The sequence below is a fragment of the Glycine soja genome, chromosome 9, assembly GCF_004193775.1.
Source record: "Glycine soja cultivar W05 chromosome 9, ASM419377v2, whole genome shotgun sequence".
Lineage (NCBI taxonomy): Eukaryota > Viridiplantae > Streptophyta > Magnoliopsida > Fabales > Fabaceae > Glycine > Glycine soja.
The window spans coordinates 11,640,996-11,660,028 of NC_041010.1; the positions used below are offsets into that span (position 1 = coordinate 11,640,996).

The following is a 19,033-nucleotide window of genomic DNA, read 5'->3' on the forward strand; positions in this document are numbered from 1 at the left end:
TGCAGAACATGAGAACTTAAGCATAGTTGCAAGGGTTCAAATCATAGTTGATGAAATCGTTACAGGGATACTTAAACATATTTGATCCAATTACGTTGCCTAACTACACCTATTTAATTTACTTAAGATATTTTTTGGTGAATATTTTTTTTAAAATCTGAATTTTGTTTAATAATATATTTATTTTAGTAAAAAATTTAAAATTTTTAATATAATTATTTTAAAAGTAGTGTACTTTGGGAAAAACAAATTAAATAGGTGTAGTTAGGCAATTTTTAGGAGAGAGAATATGCACTTTGGAAAAAAAACCTATAAATCACCATGTACCGAAATTGTATTTGTATAAAGGTGACATTTATTATGTTTACAATTCTTTTTTTTATATTGGGGAAAAAAAGGACAAACACCTACCTTAAACCATCCCTATAAAATGAGGGTGGTAATGGAAGCAAGGGAAGAAACTAGAATAAAAAAACCCTGGGAGGATCTAACACCATGGTTAGTTAGGGCATGGGCTACGCAATTAGTCTGTGTATCAACAAACTCAAAAGAAACAGACTAGTCATGACCAATGTAGTCGAAGACAAAAAAAAAAGGACAACATGCAAATGAGCTGTCGGACAAAGGCGATTATGGAAAATGTGAACTAAGGGAAGGTTATCCATCTCACACACGATGTGTTTGAATCCTTTCTCCTATGCGATGCGAAGATCATGTAGAACAACCATGACCTCAACCTTAGTTGCATCTCCACGGCTATGTTAACAATTTTATAAATGAATTTCATTGATTCCCTATAACTTTCCAAGTTTTTATTATATGAAATGTTAATTTCTTCTATGAGTATAATTTTTCTTTGTTTATGGACGTGTGTATAACTTTTTTAACTAATTTATAGTGAGCTACCTTTAGGTCAGTTGATTATTGCCATCCTCATACTTTCACGTATCTAACTATTTATCTAGAAATTTTATTGCACTTTTTAGATATATAAAAGTGTTGAATGAATTCTTTGTGGATTTTCTTATGAGAAATTTGAAAGATGTAGACCATGTCTATGAAGTGACAAAAATACCACAAGGAGGAGGGTTGAATTTGAGTTTTTTTAAAAAATACTTAAATCCTTTTTGTGAGTAAACAAGTTTTTGATGTAAGTTTAGAATGAGAGAGTTCATAAAAGAACTATTCTAAGCTCAGAATGAAAATGCAAGTAGTTCTAAAGAAAAAGGTTATTTCACAGGTCAGAACTCTTGTTTTGAAAAAGGTTGTCTGTTTGAAAAGACTTTGATAAACTAAGTTCAATTTTTTATATTGGTTCACCCCAACCTTAGGCTATGTCTTGTCCTTACCCTTCAAGATGAGATTTCACTAACACAACCAGCCACAGTTGGACCAGCAACCACTAGATTTCAACAACTTGTTAGTTCTCCAACTATACTTCATACCTAGCCTTAACTAGACTAGCAACACCACTAAATTTCAACCTTACCAGCCATTGTTGGACTTACAACAACAAAGGGGTTTTGTGTTTTAGACTACACAGATATAAATTTTCACCTTATACAGGGTTTCCACTTAGGAAAATTTAATATTTCACTTCTATCTTAGATTTATTACAAATTACAGACTCAATATAAAAGTGGGTCACTCTCAAGAAAGATGGTTGAAGTAGAATTTTCAAATTTATCACACAGAGATCAAGCACATTACATTGTGTGTGTGTTGGGGGGGGGGGGGGGGGTAGAGGCGGGGGAGGCAACTTTCATCTTAGACTCAAAGTCTCCTCCTTCATTCATTTTCTTCATCTCAAAGCAAGTTCATTGAGTTGTTAGGTAAGGGAAGCTTTAAACTAACTTTAATCTTATTATTGATGTGTTGAATCACTATTTTTAGCTCATTAATGGTGTTTTAATTCAATGTTCATGTTTGGTAATGAAAGATTTGAGTTGGAGTTGAATCACGGCTCATTAGAGGGACGGTATAGAATAAATCTTGATTTTGCAGCCTTGTGGCGCTTAAGCGTGCACTGGATAGCACTTAAGTGCAACAGAGGACCATTGCTATCAAGAGACTGGCGCTTAAGTGCAATCTGGCAAAGTGAAAATGGTGTTCATGCTAAGAGCGGGCACATGGGCCCTTAAGCATGAGTTTCAAGGACTTTCCTTTTGATGAATTCCAATTAAACTGCAATATTATATGCTTCTTGAAGTGTATGTGAACCTTAAATGAAATGGATTAAGTTGATTTTTTGTTATTCCCCATGCAATTCATATTCATATGTTGACATTTGGTGTTTGATCATGAGAACTTGTGTGAAAAGTCTCGTGATGTGTAGATGAGCTACGTGAGAGTTCATGATTGGTAATAATGATATGAATGACAAATTGATGAGGAATTGAACAATATGAGAATGATGAATTGAATTAGATATGCATGATGAGTTAATGATGGGTTGAATTAATATGTATGGATTGAGTTCATGATGAAATGAATTATATCGATGATGGTGGATAAATGTATTAATGATGTGATACAATGTTGGATTTGAATAATCATAACATACATGCATTGATGAATGACATTGCATGTGAGTGTGCACATAAGTTAGGAGTGCTAGGAAGACCCTCAACCTAGTGTTGGAGGTTGTCATGGTGACTAATGGTGAAAGCCTAAAACCACACTTACATCGCATGGTTAATTTGAGTCTCCCTGAATGGTCAAGGTGTGACTATATTAAGGGATGTGCTTGGGCTAATTGCTCAAAAAATGAAATCTCCTTGGAATAAAGAGTCAGTATGACATAACATGAAAGTTAGACATGTACATTAACAATTGTGACATGATAATGATGTGATACTTGATGAGTTGTATAATATCATTGTTATAAAAAATGTGAAGGACTTTTTATATCTATTTTAAAATGGTGATTTTATATTGTTTCAATTATATGATGTTTCTTTTAAAATAAGTTTATCTTTGCATTTTTTGTTGAACTATGATCATTATGTTACCTGACACAGGAGAAAATTATGATGTAACTTTTGAGGAGCATGCCACTCATGATTAATGTGAACTTGGTGATGACTTTAGGGACGAGATCTAACCCTTGATCTTTTATTTATGCTTTATATTAGTGGGAATCAACTTAGGATTTAGATATATTCTTGGATTTATGTTGTATTTATTTTTTTAATGAGACCCTTGAGATTTATTTTAGAGATTTGTTTATGATATTTTGATGATATAAATGCCTTGGAGCATAAGTTTCTTTTGACTTATGTTTGTGATATTTATATGACATATTTGGAATGGTGAAAAAAATATAATGACTCTTATAAATTATTCTGCCTAGAACCTCTAAAATGTGAGGACCGTTTGACTAGGAGAGAAATTTTAATTTTTTTAAAAGAAGGGTATTTTAAGTATTTTAAAATTTATTAAAAAAATGAGGATGTGGAAAGAAAAAAGATAGCAAAGAGGAATGACCCTAAAGTAATCCCGAAAGTGTTGAATCGGGATGACAGTTGGTTGTAGGTTTTTGACTTTGGCCTGCCACGTAGGTTCTTCAAATAACTTGCAAGTGAAATTGATTTGGTCATCTTACAGTTTCATTACATGGGAGAGACTTTAAGAACATAATATTTTTATTTAATAATTAGAAGAAAAAAAATATAAGGATGGGCCTGATAATGTATGAAACTTAAAAATTACTCATTCAAATTTATGACTACCAATAAATATGGCCTTACTCCTTTATGGCTTCATGAAAGTAAAAGAGAAACTAGAAAGGAAAATGGAGACTTTTTGTTTTATGAAAGGAGAAAATGGAGACTTATGCTATTTGAATTTTAAAAAAATAAATGGGAGGAGAGAAAGTCTAAGACCCGTTATATAATCTCCTAGATTAAGATAACAGAGACTGATTATTTTTGTACTTCAAGAACAAGACAATCCCACATTATTTTGTATGAAGACAAAAATACCTTTATATCAAAATACTATTTTCTTCTTTACTTTTAGGTTAAATGACCATTTTCATGCTTTGTCTTATTTATTTTGTTTAAAATTAATTTTTATCTTTATTTTAATTCTTTATCTTATTTAAAAGGTTCAAAATGATACTTTATTTTTTTAAAAGCTCCTAGTGTTTCGTTAATGCACTTTGTAAAGCATTGTAGTTGTTTTGGTCCTTTTCTTTTGTATCTAAAAAAAATTCAAAATTAACTTTATCTTTTAAAAAAATTACTTTAGCATCTTATTCTATTCTAAAAGTTTAAAATAGTCTTTCAACTATTTACACATATTTAACTTTATACTTAAAATAACATTAGGATAAATATATTTAAATAATTAAAAGGCCATTTTAAACCATATAAATAAAATAAAAAATAAAAATGAAACTTTTAAAAAATAAATGATCATTTTAAACAAAATAAATAAAAACAGGCCAAAGCTGAAGGCTTTGATCTTACTCTACTTTAGTGCTCCGTTCTATATAAATAATTATATTTTATACTAACACTTTAAAAAGACAATTTGGATTGGGGTTTGGGTCCAGACTTATGAACGGTTCCATGTTCTCATATAGTTCAATGCCTGAAAAAAATTAGATCAGGTTGTTTAAACTTGAAAAATATTGTAAAATAATAAATATATTAAAAAAAATACTTATTTTATTAAAATAAACACTTATTTCAACAAATAAATTTAAACAAATTAATTCATTCTTCAGTATCGGAAAGTAGGCAAAATTTTGCTCCATTTAGTGAAACAACATTTTCATTTGTGAAGAACTAGACCAACGCGTGAGCACAGAATTTTTTACATGCGTTGATGTCGATTTGTTGTTTGCATCCATAGGCTTCTCATGAAGTTGTTCAAATGAGTCTTCCCGATTCTTCGGGATCAGTATCTGTGTTGGAACTTCAAATATGAGTAGTTCATTTTGTAGCCATCTGGAACATCAAACACATGATTTTCCTAGTTTCATTCTCATCTGGTTCCACAAAATCATCAACCATTATGTTGGGTACTACACCGGCGTTGTCGCATGTGGCGGCGACTAAGGGCTGGAGGTCACGAGGTGGTCGGCAAAAAATCCAAATCTGACAGTCCAGATTTTTGAGAAAATAAAACAACGGTGATGTTGTTGAACACAGCAACGGCAGAGGGTCAGAGGCTCACGGCCTCTTCGATGAAAAACACAGATCTGGCAACAAAACCCAGATGGACAAAATAAAAGGAATATTTAACAGAGAAGTAGGAAAAGAGGAAAGGGAAGAACCACTGACAATCTGAAACATAGATTTATAGATCTGGAAATACGGTTTTTTATAACACTCATACATCATGTCTAACCAATTAATTTCTTGTGTTTTATGATTTATCAATTTTCTTGAGGCATCTGTTTCAATATCTGTATTTTGCAAATATGTCCAACTCGTATACAATACTATTTTATACGAGGACTAGTAGGCAAAAATCCTTTAAGCTCACTTTCAGGTAACAGATAATACATCTTAGCCATCAATTTTTTTGTTAATATATCCAACGGCCAATACTTGAAAGCCACAGATGGTCCAATTATTTCATACCTAACTTTTTTATCTAATTTTCTCCCTCTAGTCTCATTTCTACATCCGAACAAAACAAAACGTGCTCGTTATAACTTTAATGAAGCGTGACTTTGTCACTTGACGTGTCAAAGATGCACTTTCAAAGGACAATCCTACCAAAACAACAATGTCTTGATTCAGATAGTGAGCAACTTGTACACCATCATATTTAAATATGCGTTTTACACTTTTTGTTTTCAAGAGGACTAATACATTAGAGGAAAACATAGAAAGAAAGGAAGTCTTTATTTTCTCTCTATACAATTTGTACCCCCACGTGATGAACTTACCAACTTCCAACCAAACTGAACTCTACCCCCATATTAACATTTTTCAGAAAGCCAAAAAAAAAAAATGCTCAATGACATGACAAGACACCAAAATGCAAAAATGAGCAAATTTTGAAGAGAAAAACAAACACCTTTGCTCAATTTAAACTCTTCAGCCTTTTGCTCCCACCACCTTGACCTTGTGTACATAATCAGATCAGCAGCTACCTGTGCAGCAAATCAATCAAAATATGCTCCAAGCTTCTAATTCTAAAGCTTGCTGGCAAAATACTTGGGAAAATAGCTATGATACAAAATCTACATCCTTCTGTTATCCTTCCTAAATATATGCAAGCAGCCCCAAAGAGAGAGAGACATATTTGCAAAATGTTAACATTAACGGCGATGGATTCCGGCTAAGCAACTCAGCATCTAATATAAATGTTAATTTGTATCCAAGCTTGCAGAAGGGCCCGCCTTTGGAGGACTCCCAGCAAAATCACTTGAATAGAATTCACTTGGCCTAGGTGCCTGAATGTTTAGATTGTTGGAGTTGGAAGAAAGGTGCTCTTGTACAATCTACAGGGAAAGTATGAACAAACTTCCAGCAGTTAGGGTATGTATATTAAGTAGAAAAGAATGAATGAAAGATCAATTAATAATAACCAAAGTCATCATTTCACTCAACGAGACAGCAAATCCAAAAGTATAGAAGATAAAAAAAATAGTAAATAATGTCATCTTGAAATTTTAAAGTGACAAATAAATAGAAACAATATTTTCTTCAAAAATATAACAAATGCACTAGTCAATGTTTTCCAATTACCAGATCACCAACTTCAGAACCCTCTGAGTGGAAGAGAATAGGGCGACATCGTTTATCTTCATTCATCAAACTTGAATTTTGGAAGTGGCTCACAAGGGCAGATTTTCCTTGAATTCGAGCATATGCCAAAGATGCAACTTTTTCACTATTAAATTTCTCCCATTTCTTCCCATTGAATGTCTGCAAAATCAGACACAATGCTAAATTAATTTTCACTATTGATTAAGGGGAAGATATCATTAAGCTTTACTACTTACACTTTCTTAAATAAATGCCAAGATATCAATAACTGCTAAATTAATTTTAACAAGATGAAGAAAATAACAGAAAATATACAAGAAAATTTTCACTCAGCAAAATAATAGAAACATGGAAAAAAAAAAAGAGCCAAAGATATATTCCCATAAAAACCTCATAGAATGGAATAATAAGAAAGGGTGACAGCATGTTGATAAATGCATAGCCCACATTGCATTTATTCTGCAGTAAGAAGAAAAAATTAATCAGCTTCACAAGTTTAAAAAATTCAGGGAGCAAACATCAACACAGGAAAAATAAACAACTTCTAGAAGAGCAAATTATTTACCTTAAAGTCAATTGGCAGATAGAGAAAATCATAAGCACCCCTATGATTTTCATCAATGGCAGCTAATAACATTTTTGAGGTGTATCTGCAGGTTATAAACAATTAATAATATATTATCTAAGAATCCAATAAGAAAACATATATGGTTAATAAACACTTAAGAGTTAATCATACTTGTTTGGGATATTCTTTATCATTAATGTAGTCCTTGTATCTTCACCACTTCTAATCTTATCCAAATCGAGCTGAAATTGCTTCTTGCTATCAACTTGGCTCCCATTGTTCTCTATCCATCTACTCCGAGCACGGTCAGCCAAACTCTCCAAAGTGGTAGGTGGCAGTCCTGGATAAGGACCATTTCCCAAAAAGACAGGGCTAAGCCTAGGAGAAGATCTCATTCTTAAGTTTGATGAACCATTATCAGATATATTTCTTGGGATAGTAGTGTTAGGATTAACAGATCCACCCGCATTAACCATGTAATTTCCATCATTATGCCCAAGACCAATGCCTCCATAGCCAACATTATTCATGAATGAAGTTTCAGATGACTCAGGATGGAAACCAAAGTGCCTCTCAAAAGGCAAACCTGATGGGGCAGAGCCGACATGATGGTGGTGATGATGCTGGGATGAACCAACAAAAGAACTATTCTGAGTTGAATATGGGAAGGCATGGCTCTTTCCATTGGATGCAGCAAACGGATGCCCCACAGATGATCTTGGCCAAACTGAAGGTTTGGTATGCTCTGAGTAGAGAGTTGGGCTTCCCCATAGAAACTGTGGCCCAGACAAAGTTTCCACTGAGGATCCATTTGATGTTGATGGACCAATTGAGGACAATGCTCCACGATATTGGCTGAATTTAGGCTCTGGAAGTGAATGCGACTGAAAAGTAGCTCCGTGTGATGAATTCATACCGGAAAATATGTGCTCTCCTTGACTGCTCCTTCCCAAGTCATTGCCAATAGCAGCAGCCTTTACAGCGTTAGATACTTGTGGTTGCAAAATTGAAGCTAATCCAGGTAAATGATTGCCTGTTGTTGGGCTTATGATCCTAGAACCAGGAGAATGATTGATAGTTTGCATTGAATTCTGCTCAACAGGGCTGTTGAACTGTAACCAGTTACCTGTTATGAAAGTTTTATTAACTTAATATCATTTAGATAGAGAACAAATGCAAGGGGAACATAGTTATGAAGTCAGTAATGAAAAGTTATGCTGCTTAAAGATGCTGATGGCACAAGGAATATGTAGCATCTCAAAGAACCAACCTGGGGGAGAGTTAGCTACAGGTGAACTCACTTGGTATCGGAAACTCCGAGATTCTTCTTGGTCAAGCTCTTGATTTAATTGGAGCATCAAACTAAAAAGTACAAGGAATTAATGGTTATATTTCTAAACTTCAATGTATGAAGCCAGAAAACAAAAGCAGCAGATATGGAAGTAATGACCAATTCAGTAAAACTCATTTTATAGGAATGCCTACCAACAATAATAAACTTCAAATAGTTTTGACAGTATTTAAGCAGTCATACTAGGTACCAGAGAGAGATAGACCAAACCATATCATTTGCAATACTCAATTTAACAATTCTCTCATCAGTTTCGTCTTATATTGAAACAATGCAAAAAATTCAGCCAGCAGAACAGATGATTATCATTATCATAAAGATAAAGATTAACAGAAAAACAAAAAGCAATAGGAAAATTATCAGTGTACGCACTTTCTACGAGCTCCTCCAGGTCGACTAGGTTCAAGCTTTATGCGTTTACCAGCTATGTCACTCCTGTTTAATGATTTAAGTGCTGCTTCGGCTGCTCTGACATCATAGAATTCAATAAACTTGTGATGCCTCTTGTGAGGAGTTTCCCTTATCTGCAGAGACATTGATAATTAATCTAAGTTTTAAAAATAGAACACATATACACACAAATGTGAGAGGGATACAAAGCAGCAAGAAAGGATAAAATAATCACCTCTTTGACCTCTCCATAAGCCCCAAATATTTGACGCAGGTCTTCATTTGAAACAGATGGATCCAAATTGAAAACTACCAATGTTCCCTGGTTGATATCCTTGTCTGATGGATTGTCCTGGGATGTGGAAGAAAAGAAAGCCAAGAGAATAATAATGTCAGGGTATTCAATCAATAAAAAAATAAATTACAAGAACTTTAAGTTTGTAAAAAACCTTTGGTATTGAGAAATGAATGTCTAGTTTCCTGCGCCGTAGAGGTTTGTTCTGTAATGAACGCATAGCTGTTCGAGCAGCACGGATATCATAATAGGATATCATTACAAATCCCCGATGTTTGCATGCAGTGTATAGGGTTCTAATATCACCATATTGCTGGGAAAAAAATTGAAACACCATTAATAATTTATCTTGTTTCAAATTTTCTTCTTAACAAAGATATGCAGATTATCCAATAGAGGCAATGAACAATTATGAGCACCATAAGTTTTAATTGTAGCCATGGAGCAAATGTAGAATACTATAAAATATCAAAGCAAACGAATGCACTAGCTTCTAGATGAGCTTGCCACCTTGCCCTAACTTCAACCTACCTCAAAAAGGGCTCTCAGCTCTGAATCCTCCACATTACTGTTAATATTCCGAACAAATAATGTTCGAGAAGGATGCTCTCCATATGGATGTTCTCCCGCAACAGCTCCCACACCATTGGGAAAAGAATAAGGGGGCAAAACACTGCCAACGGTACTATCTGCAAAGCTTAGCTTAGATATACCCACAGTGAGACTTTCCTGTGGATCAGTTTCTAGTTCCATACCTCCACCACAACCAAAAAGATCATACTCTTCTAAGTCCTCAAGAGAACCAGGCAAACCACTTAAGTCAAAATCATCCATTATGCCAGCTAAAAGCTCCTCCTCATCATCAGGAAGGGCAGGTCCAATTGCATGAGTATCACCGTCTTCAAGTGAACCATTGCCCTCAGCATCTTGATGGAGCTTCTTAAAGCCGGATGAGATGTCGTCAATAGATTGATAAGCATTTGCAGTTTCATTCAAGTTCACTGCAGGTTAGCAAAACCAAATCAACAGAATTTATAAAAAAATGGACAATGCAAATGACAGAACTGTAAGGAAATAACCATCACATACATTTTTCATGCGGAAGAACAGGTAATGAGCTAGAAAAGAGGCTAGCATCCGACGAAGCATGGTAGGAATCAGATCCAGACAAAGCCTCCCATGCACCATTCCCTGCTTTTCCAGGTATTTTTATAGATGGAATCTTGGAAGGACCTATTGGTGATAAAAGAGTTACAGTTAATTCAACATAGTAACAAGTTAATAAGGAAAACAAAATAAAAGAATTCAGAGATTTACCCAAAGATGAAGGATCAAAAGACTGCCTCATTGCATCACCCTTCTGCCTCATTCACAAAAACAGTGACATAGAGTTATTTTGTTTGTGTTATAGGCACATAATTTTAAAAACATTAAAACTTTGGAAAATGCTAATTACACAGGAAATAAGAATAGTTATGAAAAAATTTACATCTAGAAGAACAAAAGGTAATCAAGGCACTTATTAAGCAATCAGAAAACAGAAGGTAATCAACAAAGAACTTAGTACATCAGGTATTTAAAAAACTTGATTTTTGACTCCAACAAAGGGAACTCACACCATGAGACCATAATGACCAAATTCAATCAAAATGTCCAACCCCCATAAGCAGAGAGTACAAACTAACTAACATATCCAACCAGTCAACACTCGTGATTCCCCCACCCAAAATAAGCAGCACCTAAAGTGCTGACTGTTGAGCTTGTATGATGAAATGTTAGATGCACATAACCCAACTTCCAGTCTGCAGGTTCAAAGCTATCATCCTCTTGGGTTCTTGCATAACCAGCATGGCAGGAAACAGTTTAACCACAAAGGGAGACACAGAGACGCGGTTATAAATCTTCTTGAGAATGTGAGAGGGACTTTTCACCCTTGCCATTAGCCCTAGTTCCTAAATCTCCAGGTAGCACCCTTTACAATTGTGTTTCCATCTTCACTAGTCAAGAATGACCAAATTCCACTGATTTGGAGGATGTCCTAAACCATATGATTAAACAAGATTTGACAGCAACAACAGGCAAGGTTTCGGTTGAACTTGAAACCCGCGACAAAACTTTCAAAAGGAGAGAAAAAATATATCAAAGCAAGATGCAGGAGACAGCAACAGTGTTCCTGTTGCAAGTGAAGACAAATAAGTGAATATCAAACCCTATCAGACAAATGGAACTATAGAACAAACCCATGCGCAAAAGCAGTTCTTTCCAAGGGTTACTCACTCTCCCTTCAAAAGATTCAATTCAGTGGCAGAGATACATCACAATCCACTTCCAGCATGTCCAGACAAAAAAAAAACTTGTTAAAGGACTCCATAAATTCAAGGGATCCTAATAAAGATTATGCCCCCCATATATCTACTCCACAACCAAAATTGGTATAAAAAAAAGACACCAACTTTCCCACAATTTCCCAGCATCCAGACATGAAGCAACTTCAATATAACCCATCCAACGAGGAGTAACAGTAGTAGTGTTCACAAAAAAGAGACCAAATTGAAAACCCCATTTTAGTTAAACTGGTGTATGCAGACCGTGATAAGATCACTCAAGGCCAAACGAAAAATGCATAAAACCGTAACAGTTACCATTTTTAACCAAAGCAAGTTATCACCATAACTACAAAACCAACCCCATTTTTCACAACCAATTGGCACCAACCACCCCCTTCAACACAAAATCACAAATTTAAGCACTTTCAGGCTTCAGCAACATCATCACACTACAGAGAAATAATCATAACCGCAACCCCTCAAAATCCCCATAATCGCTGCACTCAAAGCAAATTCTACTTGAAAACTTAATCCATCAATTCGATCAACCCCAGAAGAAAAAACATTAAAAAGACTCAAAATTTGCCATTGGAAACCCCAAAAACAGTGAATCAAATGAAAACCCGTGACATACCTGAAAAAGGGTGAGAAAACCCTAAGAGAGAGAGGAGGGGCTTCAGGCTTCAAGGACGTTTTGGTCCTTTGGCACCTAAAACCAAAAGGGTTTGCAACAAATTGGAGAGAAACGTGTTGCAAGAAAAAAAAAAAAGTGAAGAAAACAAGAGAGTGTGTTGATGCAGTGTTTGTGATGGAAGCAGAGAAAAATGGAGAATCTTTAGAGGGAGAGAAAGGGTGCAGAGCATGAGCTTGGCGATGATTGGCCCTGACCCCAGAGAGTGAAAAGGAGCAGAGAATGATTGAGAGAAGGAAAATAGAAAGAGAGAAAAAATTAGCTTCAATGGTTTGGGACTTTGAGATGGTGGAGGATTCAACTGTATTTAAAGGTCATTTGGTGTCCATAAATTATAAAACAATGTTTTTTTTTCATTTATTATTAAACTAAAAACTTGCCTAAATCAAATGTTTAAGAAATTTATTTATTTATTTGAGGAGGATAATGATAAATACCAGGTATTAATGCAGCATTGATCCATTGAACCCTGTGCTTTACTATGAACTGGTTTCACTTGCCCAAAAGATAAGAACTGGGTTAAGTGCATCTTTATTTAATTCATTTTTTAAAATTAGTACTAATTCAGCAATGATCCGTTGAAGGGGTAGTATTTTTCAATTTTTCTAATGCATGTACATAAGTATTAATGTTAATTAAATGATACTATTAGATTCGCCTTATTAAATTTTAATTCTATAAAAAGTAGTAAGTATAAAATATTTTTATTTAGTAATGATTTTTTGTTAGTTTCTTAACGTTTGTTTATTATATTTATATACTGTAAAAAATTAATATTTTTATGATGAATTAATCCAAACATGCACGCGAATATTTGAAGTGTGAAACTGTTTGAGCATGATATTAATTCAGGTTTAATTCTGTATTAGGTTAGGAGTACTAGTATTATAGAGGTGTTTGCGCATATTTCAATGTATTAAAAATTGCTTAACCATATGATTGAATCCTACTCAAATTGTTTTGTTTGTCCTTTAGTCAATTATTTTTCTGATTAGTTTTTTTAAACCACGTTTATAATTTAAAAATATAAATGAATACTGTAATATAATTATGAATAATTAATTTATAAATTGTTGCTGTGTGCTGTTGAAGTTTAATAATTAAAATCTGACATCTAAGGATTAATTTTGCACATGAATACCGATTGTAGTGATTTTAAAAAGATTGACGACCAATGAAAAGGTTGTCTCTAAAGTTTAAGTTGTTAAAAACATTCTTCTTCTTAAAAAAAATAGTTTAAAACATAATTTTGTAAAGGCTAAATTGTTATTTTATTTTAAAATATATAAAATCAAGATTTTCTTATTAATATATTATCAAGTTAATTTTAGAGATGAAATTCATTACAAAGAGATTCACTTTAAGATATATATTAATTTTCGAAGATTGGGTATTATTTAAAAGTTATGTAAGTATTAAAACAAGTATCTATTATGTACTGTGTAATTTTTTATAATTAGGTTAATCTATCTAAAGTATTTTCTTTAAACACATCCATATAAAATAACTAATGAGTATGCATTCGTGTTTTTAAATTGAACTAGAATTTTCGACCAAAATGATTCAGTCAGAATTTTAAAAGCATAAAATCTAATTAAAACTAAAAAAAATATTTTTTGTAATTGAAATCTAAAAAAAACAAAAAGCAAGAACAATATTAGGTATAATTCAAAAGTTATGTTACTATTAAAAAAGTATCGATTATGTACTGTATACCTATTAATTCGAGATGATATATTAAAAGTTAAATTTAACTCAAATTAAGATTGACTACTTTTTAAGTAGCAGTAAGTATTTTTGTTGCTTAAAAAAAGTAGTAGTATTTTTGTAAAAATATAAAAAAAATGAGATATTTGATGGAGGAAAAATCATATAGCTTAATAAAAAATAGAATAAATATTTAATTTTTCTTGTTGAAGAACAAGTTTTCAAATTTATAATATAGAGATATATTATGCGTTAGTCCAGATTTTTCAGTTTTGTTTTTTTTTAATATTTAATATTTTATTGGACCATATGTTTGCAATTGTAACAAAAAGCATCATTAGTGAATTAATAGATAAAGATGGCTGGATGGCACATAAAAGGAAAGCAGGAATGAGTAATGACTAGATAAGTGTTTGTATGGGTAAGGTTTTATATTTTATACGGGTAAAAATAATGAGAGAAATTATATTTTATTTTTATTATGGGAATGATAATCACGTGGTTAAGTGAGATTAGTTTTTAACCTAATAAATTAGAAAACATTCCTAATCTCTAAACTAGAACACAAAAAATATCAAAGTATGCCACTTCACTTTTCCGGTGGTGGACTTTGCAATCATGAACATTGAAGAGGATGAGGAGATTCCATTGATTCTGGGGCGTCCATTCATCCTAACCACCAAATGCGTGGTGGACATGGGGAATGGAAACTTAGAGTTGAGCGTGGATGATCAGAAGGTAACCTTTGACCCATTTGAAGCAATCAAGCATCCCAACAATAATAAGCCATGCTTCAAGGTAGAGGTGATTAAGTAAGAGGCAGACCACGCTATGCAGCACTTGGCAACTCACTCCCCATTGGAAAAGGCTCTGATAAATACAGTTAATTGTCTAACCAATGAGGAGGAGAAAGATCTGGAAGCCTGTCTGGAAGACTTGGAGCAGTTAAAAGTGATTCATGCAGGGGAAGATGTTGTTGAAGTTCTGAAGAAGAATAGCCCTCCAGAAAAGCCAAAGCTGGAATTGAAGACCCTACCTATGCACCTGAAGTATGCCTTTCTAGAGGAAAATGAAGTCAAACTAGTGGTAATCAACAATGACCTATCATCAGAAGAAGAAACACTATTAATGGAAGTTCTCAGAGAACACAAGGGGGATATTGGATGGCATATCTCAGATCTCAAGGGAATAAATCCTACTTATTGCATGCACAAGATCATGATGGAAGAGGAGTACAAGCCAGTGAGATAGCCATAGAGATGACTCAATCCATCCATGAAGGAAGAAGTGAGGAAGGAAGTCCTCAAGTTACTTGAGGCTGGACTCATCTACCCTATTTCTAGTAGTGCTTGGGTGAGTCCAGTGCAGGTGGTACCGAAGAAAGGAGGTATGACAATCATCTGCAATGAAAAGAATCCTGGAGGATGTGCATCGACTACTAGAAGCTTAATTAGGCAACAAGTAAAGATCATTTTCCTTTTCCTTTCATGGATCAGATGTTGGAGCGGTTAGCGGGTTAGTCCTTCTACTATTTTCTGGACGGGTACTCAAAGTATAATTAGATTACAGTGGATCCTAAAGACCAGGAGATGATAGATTTTACATGCCCTTTCAGTGTCTTTGCTTACAGAAGGATGCCATTTGGGTTATGTAATGCACTAGCCACTTTCTAGAGGTGCATGCTAGCCATCTTTGCTGACATGGTAGAGAAGTGCATAGAAGTCTTCATAGACGATTTCTCAGGAGCTTGTGTTGCGATGATGTGTTAAGGAAAATCTGGTGCTGAATTAGGAGAAGTGTCACTTCATGGTGCAAGAAGAGATAGTGTTGGGCCACAAAATCTCGACCCGAGGCATTGAGGTGGACAAAGCAAAAATTAATGTCATAGAGAAGTTACCATTGCCAGTAAATACTAAGGGTATCAGGGGCTTTCTCGGACATGCAAGTTTCTATCGGAGGTTCATTAAGGACTTCTCTAAAATATCCAGACCATTGAGCAACCTGTTGAACAAGGATGCAGTCTTCAAGTTTGATGAGAAGTGTCTAGAAGCCTTTCAGACTTTGAAGGAGAAGCTTGTATCGGGCCCAATAATGGTTGCACCCGACTGGAGCGCGGAGTTCGAGTTGATGTGTGATGCCAGTGATTATGCTGTGGGTGTAGTTCTAGGACAATGGCGAGAGAAAGTATTCCATGCCAAATATTATGCCAACAAGGTTCTGAATAATGCACATTTGAATTATGCGATTACAGAAAAGGAAATACTGGCCATAGTCTATGCCTTAGAGAAGTTCTGGTCCTATCTGGTGGGGTCCAAGGTTGTCATCTTCACAGATCATGCAACTATCAAATATCTTCTCACCAAGGCAGATTCAAAGCCAAGGCTGATAAGATGGGTCATGTTGATTCAACAGTTCGATATCGTCATCAAAGATAAGAAGGGATCCGAGAATGTAGTAGCTGATCATCTCTCCTGGTTGGTGAATGAAGAAGTGACACAGAAAAAGAAAGAAGTAAGGGGTGAATTTCCAGATGAATCCATTTTATCTGCAGCTGAAAGGCTCTGGTTCACAGACATCGCCAACTACAAAGTTATCGAGGTCATTCCATATGATCTTAATTGGAATCAGCGGAAGAAATTCCTTCATGATATCTGCTTCTATGTCTGGGATGATTCACATTTGTCCAAGATGGGAGCAGATAATTTGCTGAGGAGGTGTGTAACTAGAGAAGAAGCCCAGAGCATTCTATGGCACTTTCACAGCTCACCTTATGGAGGTCATTGCAGTGGAGATAGGATAGCTGCCAGAATATTGTAGGCAGGATTTTTTTGGCCCTCTCCTTCCAAGGATGCTCATGACTACGTACTTCATTGTGACCAATGCAAGAAAATAGGGGCAATTTCCAAGAGGAACGAGATGCCATTGTAGAATAGCATTGAGGTAGAGGTTTTCGATTGTTGGGGAATTGACTTTGTACGACCTCTATCATCCTCATACGGGAATACATACATCCTGGTAGCTGTAGATTATATGTCCAAGTGGGTGGAAGCCATAGCCACCCCAAAGAATGATGCAGGGGTTGTGATTAAGTTTTTGAAGAAGAATATTTTCTCCCGCTTTGGAGTTCCCAGAGTACTGATCAGCGATGGAGGGACACACTTCTGCAATGCACAACTACAGAAGGTTCTGGGGCACTATAATGTTAGACATAAGGTGGTTTTACCTTATCACCCTCAAATCAATGGCCAAGTAGATATGTCCAACAGAGAATTGAAAAGAATCCTGGAGAAGACCATCGCATCCTTAAGGAAAGATTGGGCAGCAAAGTTAGACGACGCCTTATGGGCTTACAAGACTGCATTCAAGACTCCTATAGGCCTGTCACCATTTCAGATGGTCTATGGGAAGGCGTGTCACTTGTCGATGGAGTTGGAGCATAGGGCCTACTGAACCTCAAATTCCTGAATTTCGACGACTCAAGGTTTAGAGAGAAGAGAAGATTGCAGCTACTGGAGCTGGAGGAAATGAGGCTCAATGCATATGAATCCTCTAGGTTCTATAAGTAGAAGATGAAGATGTATCATGACCGGAAGCTGCTAAAGAAGACCTTTCAGCCAGAACAACAAGTGTTATTGTATAATTCAAGGCTAAGGCTCTTTCCTAGGAAGCTCAAGTCCAAGTGTTCAGGGTGTTGGATCAAGTGGCCTCGAAATAATTAAGAAGGGGGGGTTGAATTAATTATTAATGAACCTTTACTAATTAAAAAATCTATCATTCTTAATGTTACCAAAAGTAAAAGCAATAATTAAAGTGCACAGCAGAAATTAAAAGAGTAGGGAAGAAGAAGACAAACACACAAGAGTTTTATACTGGTTCGGCAACAACCCGTGCCTACATCCAGTCCTCAAGCGACCTGCAGTCCTTGAGATTTCTTTTCAACCTTGTAAATTCCTTTACAAGCAAAGATCCATAAGGGATGTACCCTCCCTTGTTGTCTTTGAACAACCTAGTGGATGTACCCTCCACTAGAACTGATCCACAAGAGATGTACCCTCTCTTATTCTCAGTTACAACAACCCAAGTAGATGTACCATATACTTGTACCACAAAGGATGTATCCTCCAATGTGTTAAGACAAAGTTCTCAGGCGGTTAGTCCTTTGAAACTTTGTGAATGGGGAAACAAAAGAATTCTTAGGCGGTTAGTCCTTTGTTCTTTTGGAAAAGGGAGAAGAGAGACCCAAAAAGAATTCAGGCGGTTAGTCCTTGGCGAATTCTTTTTGGCAAAGGGAGAAGGGAATGAAAAAGATGAATAGCACAAGTTTTGTTTTCAAGGTTTGGAAAACCAAAAAACTTAAGAAAGCTTTTGACAAAGGAAGAAGAAGAAGAAATTCAAGAAGATGTTCAAAGAGACTCAAGGGTTGTAAAGGATTGAAATCAATGTATTCAATGTGTTGTAAAATACAAGTTAAGGTCTTGCTTTTATAGACTCTTCATGTCTGGTCAAGAAAACCATTAGAAGAGTTATAACCTTTAGAAAAACTTGAAAACCATTGGAAGAGTTACATCTTTTGATTTTTGTTCAAAACTTATCATTGGTAATCAATTAGCAAATCATTGTAATCAATTACGCAAAACATTTTTGTGAAAGGATGTGACTCTTCACATTTGAATTTGAATTTCAATGTTCAAACACACTGGTAATCGATTACCAAATCATTGTAATTGATTACACCATTTTGAAATCAATTGAAACGTTGTAAATTCAGTTGAAAGTTTTTTGAAAACAATATTTACTACTGGTAATCGATTACAGTAAACTGGTAATCGATTACAGTAAACTGGTAATCGATTACCAGAGAGTAAAAACTCTTTGGTAAAAGCTTTTGTGAAAAATTCATGTGCTACTCAATGTTTTGAAAAACTTTTTAGTACTTATCTTGATTGAGTCTTTTCTTGATTCTTGAATCTTCA

General features: G+C 34.9%; 1 protein-coding gene across 1 annotated transcript; it reads right to left on the reverse strand.

The window, feature by feature from the left end:
- Window positions 1-5,725: 5,725 nt before the first annotated feature.
- On the reverse strand, window positions 5,726-12,639 carry LOC114367820 (protein MEI2-like 5). The gene is made up of 13 exons (XM_028325025.1): window positions 12,297-12,639; window positions 10,653-10,695; window positions 10,425-10,568; window positions 9,867-10,336; window positions 9,490-9,648; window positions 9,276-9,392; window positions 9,023-9,174; window positions 8,570-8,661; window positions 7,471-8,425; window positions 7,297-7,381; window positions 7,122-7,190; window positions 6,711-6,890; window positions 5,726-6,463 (listed from the first exon to the last, which is right to left on the reverse strand). Exons 2-13 carry the CDS (start codon window positions 10,681-10,683, stop codon window positions 6,329-6,331), a joined length of 2,589 nt encoding a protein of 862 aa, XP_028180826.1. The 5' UTR covers window positions 10,684-10,695; window positions 12,297-12,639; the 3' UTR covers window positions 5,726-6,328.
- Between the last annotated feature and the right edge of the window lie 6,394 nt (window positions 12,640-19,033).

Excerpts from the sequence above, each read along its gene's own strand:
- LOC114367820 (XM_028325025.1), bottom strand. The coding sequence starts at position 10,683 with ATGAGGCAGTCTTTTGATCCTTCATCTTTGG. Across the intron at positions 10,337-10,424 it reads TGTTCTTCCGCATGAAAAAT|TGAACTTGAATGAAACTGCA; the intron begins GTATGTGATGGT and ends GCTAACCTGCAG. Across the intron at positions 6,891-7,121 it reads TTATTATTCCATTCTATGAG|ACATTCAATGGGAAGAAATG; the intron begins GTTTTTATGGGA and ends CTGATTTTGCAG.